General features: G+C 52.5%; 2 protein-coding genes across 3 annotated transcripts in view; both read left to right on the top strand.

Annotated features, from left to right (window-relative positions):
* Nucleotides 1-365: 365 nt before the first annotated feature.
* The window catches only part of LOC109395771 (amine oxidase copper containing 3), a 13034-nt gene continuing 3755 nt past the window's right edge, over nucleotides 366-9644 (top strand). Inside the window, exon 1 of the mRNA XM_019667079.1 lies at nucleotides 366-2424. Coding sequence (XP_019522624.1) covers nucleotides 825-2424 — 1600 coding nt within the window. The 5' untranslated portion in view covers nucleotides 366-824. The remainder of the gene's footprint in view (nucleotides 2425-9644) is intronic.
* On the top strand, nucleotides 2445-9638 carry AOC2 (amine oxidase copper containing 2). 2 transcript variants are annotated; one of them, XM_019667078.1, is made up of 5 exons: nucleotides 2445-4741; nucleotides 4858-6317; nucleotides 8303-8588; nucleotides 8823-8952; nucleotides 9270-9638. In XM_019667078.1, the coding sequence occupies exons 2-5, from the start codon at nucleotides 4931-4933 to the stop codon at nucleotides 9534-9536; spliced, it is 2070 nt and encodes a 689-aa protein (XP_019522623.1). In that variant the 5' UTR covers nucleotides 2445-4741; nucleotides 4858-4930; the 3' UTR covers nucleotides 9537-9638. The 2 variants fall into 2 exon arrangements, with proteins under 2 accessions (XP_019522623.1, XP_019522622.1); XM_019667077.1 differs by having other exon boundaries at nucleotides 2445-6317.

The following is a 9644-nucleotide window of genomic DNA, read 5'->3' on the forward strand; positions in this document are numbered from 1 at the left end:
GAAAACACCACAAATCCTACCACTCAGAAATAGCTAGTGTTCACGTTTGGTGAATGTTATACCAGATATTTCTTTATCGAGGTGCATTGAAAAATGGAAGACTGAATAGAATTTTGTAAAAATAGATGTTATGTGCAATTTATAATAAAAAATACAAGATTTTTACTTGAATTTCTTCTATGTGACTTTTGAAGCATCCAGAATTCCCCAGAGAATATTAAGGATTCTGGCCAAGGAAATTAGCAACGGAGAAGAGGACAAGGGGGAAAGACCTGGCCAACGAATGCTGCTTGGGAAGCTGAAGGGCTGGGGCGGGGGTTTCCTTGGGCGGAGAACAATAGTTCCAAGTTACAGGAAAGGGAACATCTGGCCCTGGGAAGATGGGGGCTGTGGGGAAGACGCAGGGCTGAGGGGGATGAGAGACTGCAGACCCAGCTCCCTGATGGTGGTGCATGTCCGTGCTCAGGCTGGTCAGATGCATTATTGTGAAATCCCTTCCCCTTCCCCTACCCCAGCTCTCCCCAGTTCCAACCCTGACCCAGAGAGCAGAGTCTGATTTGGAACCTGGAAGACAAAGCCTTGTAAGGTCTGTGGAAATCTCGGCTGCCCTGTTTCCGGCCCGCCCCCCTGCCCAGGCCTGCCCCGCCTCCTCCCCAGCCGTCCCGGTCCTTCCCACCCTCAGTCTCCTATGCCTCTGAATACGGGGAATGTAAACCAGAGTCCAGGAGCCCCCAACATAGGAGCCAAGAAAGACCCTCTTCTGCTGGCCTGAGAATACACGTCTCCACTCCAGTTCAATCCTTGGTCCCTCTGCTCAAGGGACAATGAACCAGAAGACCACCCTAGTGCTCCTCGCTCTGGCGGTCATCACCATCTTTGCCTTGGTGTGTGTCTTGCTAGCCGGCAGGGGAGGAGCTGGGGGTGAACCCAGCTTGCCTCCCCACTGCCCCTCCATATCTCCCAGTGCCCAGCATTGGACACACCCTGGCCAGAGCCAGCTGTTTGCAGACCTGAACCAAGAGGAGCTGACGGCCGTGATGAGCTTTCTGACCAAGAAGCTGGAGCCAGGCTTGGTCGATGCAGCCCAGGCCCGCCCCTCGGACAACTGCGTCTTCTCGGTGGAGCTGCAGCTGCCCCCCAAGGCTGCAGCCCTGGCCCACCTGGACCGGGGGCGCCCTCCGCCTCCTCGGGAGGCACTGGTCATCATCTTCTTCGGTGGACAGCCCCAGCCCAATGTAAGTGAGCTGGTGGTGGGGCCACTTCCGCACCCCTCCTACATTCGGGATGTGACCGTGGAGCGTCACGGGGGCCCCCTGCCCTATCACCGACGCCCCGTGCTGATCCGAGAATACCTGGACATAGACCAGATGATCTTCAGCAGAGAGCTGCCCCAGGCTACTGGTCTTCTCCACCACTGCTGCTTCTACCAACGCCAAGGAAGGAACCTCATAACTTTAACCACGGCCCCCCGAGGTTTGCAATCAGGGGACCGGGCCACCTGGTTTGGCCTCTACTACAACATCTCAGGGGCTGGGTTTTACCTGCACCCCGTGGGGCTGGAGCTGCTGGTAGACCACAAGGCTCTGGACCCCGCCCGCTGGACCATCCGGAAGGTGTTCTTCCAAGGACGCTACTATGAGAGTCTGGCCCAGCTGGAGGACCAGTTTGAAGCCGGCCTGGTGAATGTGGTGCTGATCCCAAACAATGGCACAGGTGGGTCCTGGTCCCTGAAGTCCCCGGTGCCCCCAGGTCCGGCTCCGCCTCTGCAGTTCTATCCGCAGGGTCCCCGCTTCAGTGTCCAGGGGAGTCAAGTGGCCTCCTCGTTGTGGACTTTCTCCTTTGGCCTTGGAGCTTTCAGTGGCCCGAGGGTCTTTGATATCCGCTTCCAGGGAGAACGGCTAGCTTATGAGATCAGCCTCCAAGAGGCCTTGACCATCTATGGTGGAAATTCCCCCGCAGCAATGCTGACCCGCTATATCGATGGCAGCTTTGGCATGGGCAAGTACGCCACACCGCTGACCCGTGGGGTGGACTGCCCCTACGTGGCCACCTACGTGGACTGGCACTTCCTTTTGGAGTCCCAAGCCCCCAAGACAATACGAGATGCCTTTTGTGTGTTTGAACAGAACCAGGGCTTCCCCTTGAGGCGACACCACTCAGATGTTTACTCCCACTATTTTGGGGGCCTTACAGAGACAGTGCTGGTCGTCAGATCTGTGTCTACCATGCTCAATTACGACTATGTGTGGGATATGGTCTTCCACTCCAATGGGGCCATAGAAGTCAAATTCCATGCCACGGGCTACATCAGCTCAGTGTTCCTCTTTGGTGCTGCCCGAAGGTATGGGAACCAGGTTGGGCAGCACACGCTGGGCACCGCCCACACCCACAGCGCTCACTTCAAGGTGGACCTGGATGTAGGAGGTAAGACATCCCCNTCCTGATATTGTAGCCTCTTGGTGCCCAGAGGATGGTGAGTTGGATGAGAACCAAGAGGTGAGAAACAGAGGGATTGGGGAAGGCTCCTTTCTCTGTGACTCGGGTCCTTTTGGGCATTATTGCAAAGGCCAGTCCTCTGACTCCTGGTTGCCTCTTCCCAGGCCAGTTGTAAATTAGGGTGGGGATATCTGCAGCTGTGAGGGCTAGATGCTGCTGCTCTTGCTGGGCTTTCCCTTTGGGAAAAATATTTCTCTTATTTATAGTATTGTGTTTCCAGGGAAAGCAGTCACTTGTGTGTATATGCACGTACACATTGTGTGTATGTGGAAATCTGCTGGGCAAGTCAAAACCATAGAAGAGTTGCCTCCTATCTCTCAAATCTGCCAGAGATATCCCCCACTTTTTTATTCTACCACAACTGGGGAGTCGATACCTGCAGTCAACTGCCAGTGACTCTCCGTGTCTATTTCTGACTTATTCTTCCCCTGTCTTGGTCTTCCAGCCTCCAGTCCTATTTCTACGTGGATGCATCATTTTTACTCCCAGTATACTATAGAGAAGGAGTCAGGATGCTGTCTTCCCATGAATAGTACTCAGTAACAAACCAATTGCATTTTAGTTGGGCAATGCCCCTACCCACCCTCCAGATCCCTTCCAGAGAAAACCCTTCCCTTCTCCCACCAGGCATTTCTCAATTTCCATTTTTGTTTGTTGGATTGTTACTTCCCACTGCCCTTCCTCCTCACCCTACCACCCTTGGATCGTAATGTAAAATTCTTTTACCATGTCAAGAAATTATTAAAAATACAGGTACTTTGACCTCTTTCTAAAGCCGCAGACCCTGGTGCAATGCTCTGGTGGCTAGGGACATACCTATCCTCACATGTGTGCACATTGGGACATCAACCTCCACATGCACCTCCAGCCACCCTGTTGGGTGTCTGTACCAATTGAGCATCCTCTTTTCTCTGGAATAGTGGAAAGACTGAGGCTCCTGCCTACCAAGGGGGAAGAGTGGGTCCTTCATTCATGTTCAGTCTGAATTATGTAAAAGTTAGCTCTTCCTAAAAGTTGCTTTCTGTTCCTACCCTCAACAAGATCCCAGTTCCTTCCTTCCTTCCTGCCTTCCTCTTGCCCTCCCGCCCTCTCTCCTTCCCCTCCTGCCCTCCCTCCATTTCTTCCCTCCTCAGTGATACCCATGAACTGCCAGTAGAGGCTGCTCTAGTTCCGCGTGGGGAATCACCTGGTTCATGGCGCATTCTACCCTGTCATTTACTTGATACTAATTCTCCCCACTGAGTAATGTCTTAAATTTCTTGAGATTCCAGGGGACTCCTGGTTTTGGTTTTCAAATTACTTGGAGGGATGTGTAGGACCCTAGCTTCCTCTGAAATAAAGTTTCCTCAACTCCCACCTTGTAAAGTCACCTTCTGCTATCAAATGATCCTCTCATCATCTCTGCAAAAAGAGACTTAAGGCCTTGAACAGTGGAGGAACATCGGCTCTGTTCTGTTTCAGAGCTCAGTACCAGTAGCTAACAGTTTCTGAATGCCTACCCTGTGTCATGTCAGGCTCTGTTAAACATTTTACATGCATGATCACATTTCATTTAATATTCATGAATCTACAGGGTAGTTTTATCCCTTCTTCATAGATGAGGATACAGACTTGTGATAAGTACCTCCTCTGAGGTCACACAGCTTAGGGACCTCGGATTGTACAAATCGGACTGCTAAGCCCCGGTGCTCACCACTCCTCTCTCACTGACTAGATAGAAGAGGCCCGAGACTACAGATCAAGCACTTGGCCTTAGACAACTGGCAGAATGCAGTGCTTACTGCTGAACTGGGCAGTGGATCCTGGAAATAGTGGGGGGTAGTGTCTGCCAGGAGGTAGGAAAATGGACAGTTGTGGTGCCTGCATGCAGCACACAGGACTTGACTGAGCATCTGAGATTTGCATGCTCCCCCAGATCCAGTTTGGGTGGAAGGTGATTTAATCCATGTGCCCTCTAATCTGGTCTAAAGGATGGAAATCAGTATTGAGTACTGACTGTGCTGCCTGTGGGAGTTCAGGGGCAGGGGAGATGCTATGCACGTGGAAGTAGTACCTTGGGCCAAACCACAGAACAGAAAATTGGAACAGAATTATATAAATCAAGGTCAGAAATTTCCTGTTCAACCCACAGGGTGGAGTTTTCTCCATTCCTATCCATCCTACTGAATATAAGCCCTGATTTGATGTCTGGAACTGGAAGGAGCATCTGGTAGGACTCAGCTCAGCATTCACCATGAATCTCAAGGTAGCCCTCGTGCTCCTGGCACTGTCCCTCATCACCATCTTTGCCCTGGCCTATGTCTTGCTGACTAGCCAAGGGGGCTCCAGCCAGCCTCCCCACTGCCCCTCCGTATCCCACAGTGCCCAGCCCTGGACACACCCTGGCCAGAGCCAGCTGTTTGCAGACCTGAGCCAAGAGGAGCTGACGTCTGTGATGAGCTTTCTGACCCAGCAGCTGGGGCCAGGCTTGGTCGATGCAGCCCAGGCCCGCCCCTCTGACAACTGCGTCTACTCGGTGGAGCTGCAGCTGCCCCGCAAGGCTGCGGCCCTGGCCCACCTGGACCGGGGGCGCCCTCCACCTCCCCGGGAGGCATTGGCCATCGTCTTCTTTGGCGGACAGCCCCAGCCCAACGTGAGTGAGCTGGTGGTGGGGCCACTTCCGCACCCCTCCTACATTCGGGATGTGACCGTGGAGCGTCACGGGGCCCCCCTGCCTTATCACCGACGCCCCATGCTAGGAACTGAGTTTGCCCAGATGTGGAAGCATTTGAAAGAGGTGGAGCTACCCAAGGCACCAGTCTTCCTTGCTTCAGTCTTCAACTACAATGGCTCCACCTTGGCACCTCTGCAGGCCACCCCCAGTGGTTTGCGCTCGGGGGACCGTACTACCTGGATAGCCCTCCACCATAACATCTCAGGTGTTGGGATTTTCCTTCATCCAGTGGGGCTGGAGCTACTGCTGGATCACAGGGCCCTGGACCCTGCCCGCTGGGCTGTCCAGCAGGTCTTCTACCTTGGGCGCTACTATGCGGACTTGGGCCAGTTGGAATGGGAGTTCAAGGCTGGCCGGCTGGAAGTGGTTAGAGTGCCTCTGCCCCTGCCGAATGGTCCCTCATCCCTGCGGCCCCGAAGCGCCCCAGGTCCTCTTCCCCCTCTTCAGTTCTCACCCCAGGGCTCCCAATACAGTGTCCAAGGGAACCTGGTGGTGTCCTCCCTCTGGACATTTACCTTTGGCCATGGGGTGTTCAGTGGCATGAGGATTTTTGATATTCGGTTCAAAGGCGAGCGAGTGGCCTATGAAGTCAGTGTGCAAGAGTGTGTATCTATCTATGGTGCTGATTCACCCAAGACAATGATGACCCGATACTTGGATAGCAGCTATGGACTTGGCCGTCACAGCCGGGGTTTGGTGCGGGGAGTGGACTGCCCCTATCAATCAACAATGGTGGACATCCACATATTAGTGGGCCAAGGGACAGTTCAGCTGCTCCCAGGGGCTGTGTGTGTATTTGAGGAGGCCCAAGGACTACCCCTTCGAAGGCACCACAATCACCTTCAAAGTCATTTCTATGGTGGTTTGGCCGGCTCAGCCCTTGTAGTCAGGTCTGTGTCATCTGTAGGCAACTATGACTACATTTGGGACTTTGTATTGCACCCAAATGGGGCACTTGAAGGGCGGGTCCATGCCACAGGCTTTGTCAACACAGCTTTCCTGAGTGGGGGAGAGGAAAGCCTCCTCTTTGGGAACCGTGTAGGGGAAGGAGTGCTGGGGACCGTGCACACGCATGCCTTCCACTTCAAGCTGGACCTGGATGTGGCAGGTGAGTGCTCGGGATGAGGACAGTTGAAATGGGTCAGAGGGAAGGGAAACCCCCAAATCAAGCTGGACGGGGCAAGAGGGTGGCATTCCAGCACCATAATTCATTGTGGCAACAGAATGGGGACTGATTTGAGTGTATTCAACTGCATGCAGTCAGCCTGAAATACTGGGTTTATTGGGTATCTGGCAAGAGGTAGAAAGGAACAGTTCCTTCCGCTGCTCAGCCCCGATCACCCAGCCCCCCTGACTTGCTGAGATTGTGAAATTAGTTTAAATGTAGTGGCTGTGCCTGACTACCTTAGCCTTGAGTGACTCTGTGGGTGGTGAATTTGCCCCGAGGGAGGATGGGGCTGGAGTTGGAGCTCTCTTGAGTTCTTCCTAACTAATTCTGAGGGTCAGTGAAAGTAGGGAAAACAGAGGCCTAGCAGAGTTAGGAAGTGGTCGGTCTAAAGAGCTTTTCAGAGTAGAGGTGGTCCAGCGGCATGAGAAAGGTGGGTTCTAGTTGGGAGTAGCTCCACAGAATTTCAGACAACTGGGGATATGGGATAATAGCCCCATCTTTCTGGGGAGGGCCATCCGAATCATTCCTGCCAGCACGTGTCATCGCGGTGGGCTCTCCAGTGACATGGTGGGCATGCAGCAAGCTTGCTGCAAATGTAAAGAGGGAGTGATTGAGTAGGGCTCAGAGCACAGACAACTTGCTGCTTCTAACATTTTTGTAGAGGACAAAAAATAACCACCATATCAAATCTCAGACGATACCAAAAAAGAAAATTAGAAATCCACCAGACCCTCCCCATTTTATAGTTAGGGAAATTAAGGAGGGTAGGGAGATATGGGACAGGAAGTAACTGACTGCCCAAATATAAGGCTATTTCTTGTGAAACATTTTCTTATTCTCTTGAGTACAAAGACACGGTGTGTGTGTCTGTGTCTGTGTGTGTGTGGTATCTGGGGAGTGGAGCGGAGAAGAACTGAGAAAATGGCATGATTGAAATGGCATATTAACAATTCTTTGACATATTTGGAATATGACTTTTATGATTTGAAGTTTCTCTTCAGCATTTTTGGTATTAAAGAACCTTGTCTTGGAGAGTAAAATCAGGTAACATTGATGGGATCCCTACCATGTGCAGCACAGGCCGGTGCTGTGTCAGGCCCCCTGTGCACAGGACAACCAGCAGATGCATGGCTTTTGTGTGCCAGGTGCCTTCACATAGGTCCTGTTTAAAGGAACTGACAGTCCTAACCTGCAGAAAGAAAGTATATGATCAAGTGCCGAGTGGGGTGGTGAATGCAGGTTACAAATGCAGTAGAGTTCCGGGGAATTTCCAGACAATTTAAAGATATAAGTCCCACTTCTGAAACAAACGGAAAGTGGTCCCCACCTTGTTGAGGAAAAAAAAGCAAATTCTCCGAGCTGGGAGGGGTATGCAGGGCACCGTGGAAGGGGATTGTTTTTCCAGCCAGCTTCTCCAAGACAAATACCCCTTTCATAGTTGTGAGAATGTTACTAGCCACCTGCATGTGCTTTTCCATTTACAGAGCTCAACCAGAACAGCTTTTACGATGCCCAGTGTAGAGATTCAGAGAATCAGAGAAGTAAACAATTGGTCCAAAGTCTCTTAGGTAGACCAGTGCTAATAGAACTTGATGCAGTGATGGAAATGTTCTATATCTGTACTCTCCAATATGCTAGCCCATGTGGCTAGTGAGTACTTGAAATGTGGCTAGTGTGGTTGAGGACCTGAATTTTTAATTTCAATGCAAATAGCCACCTGTGACTGGAGGTAACCTTATTGGACAGGACATGGTTGAAGAAGATGGGTTAGCACCTGAATCCAGATGGATGTCCTGGCTCCCAGCATGGAGTGCCCTCTGATGAGTTCTGCTGCCCTTTGTCAGGCCAGTGCAGAGACATTGTGGGGGAGATGAGGAGCCTTCTCACCTGGTGTGGAACTCCTCTCCCTCCCCTCATCCTGGCAGGGCTGAAAAACTGGGTGGTAGCTGAAGACGTGGTGTTTAAACCTGTGGCAGCCCCTTGGAGTCCGGAGCACCAACTGCACCGTCCCCAGCTGACTCGGCAGGTCCTGGGAAGGGAGGACCTGACCGCCTTTTCCTTGGGGAGCCCTCTTCCTCGCTACCTTTACCTGGCTGCCAACCAGACTAATGCCTGGGGTCACCGGCGCGGGTACCGAATCCAGGTCCACAGTCCCCTCGGCATACACATGCCCTTGGAGAGCGACATGGAGAGGGCCCTCAGCTGGGGGAGGTGAGGAGGGCCCTGGGCACTGGGTGGTAGGGAATGACTGATCTCCTTCCCCATCCCGGCTCTTGGAGGCCCCAACTCACTATCCCTAGCTTACATTCAACCCTGTACCTCCTCTCAGATCCAAGTAGATAGGGGATGGCAGATGATCTCACACAGCATCTGACCCAAAGGACTTCTAGGACAGTAAAACCTTCGAATTTTCTGACTCGACCTTCTTATGATATTCCTGGTCAGATACCAGCTCGTGGTGACCCGGAGGAAGGAGGAGGAATCACAGAGCAGCAGCATCTATTACCAGAATGACATCTGGACACCCACTATTGCCTTTGCTGACTTCATCAATAATGAGACTCTGTTAGGAGAGGTTGGTAGCCCTAGGGGCAGAGGAGAGGGGCTCCTCTGTGTCTGGTGTCTTGGCTGCCTGACCCCTGGCCATAAGTTGAAGGGAATGACACATTTCCAGTTCTCAGATTCAGGGGTCAAGGAGTTCTCTGATGACCAACATAGGTCATCCTTCTTGGGGTGAGATTAGCCCTGGAACACTGACCACCCTACAACTTCTCACGGGGATCACCATGCCTGTTATGTGGGCCTGGGGCTGGTAAGAGGTAGAAGTGGGGCTGAGGGCTGGTTCTCTGGGTCTCTCCTCCAAAGTCCTCCTGCTCCTCCCTCTTTCTGCAGGACCTGGTGGCTTGGGTTACGGCCAGCTTCCTGCACATCCCCCATGCTGAGGATGTCCCCAACACAGTGACTCTGGGGAACAGAGTTGGCTTCTTGCTGCGACCCTATAACTTCTTTGATGAGGACCCCTCCATCTTCTCCCCTGGCAGCGTCTACTTTGAGAAGGGCCAGGATGCTGGGCTCTGCAGTGTCAACCCTGTGGCCTGCATCCCCCACCTAGCAGCCTGTATCCCGGACCTGCCCCCTTTCTCTTACCAAGACTTTTAACCCCAAGGGTGTGGTGGGACACAGTGGATATGGGTGGGTGCTAAAACATATATACCTTCTTCCACAACGTTCCCAATTCCTGCTCCGCTGACTTCCACCCTCCTAATG

This window comes from Hipposideros armiger, unplaced genomic scaffold, assembly GCF_001890085.2.
Source record: "Hipposideros armiger isolate ML-2016 unplaced genomic scaffold, ASM189008v1 scaffold_482, whole genome shotgun sequence".
NCBI classification, from domain to species: domain Eukaryota; kingdom Metazoa; phylum Chordata; class Mammalia; order Chiroptera; family Hipposideridae; genus Hipposideros; species Hipposideros armiger.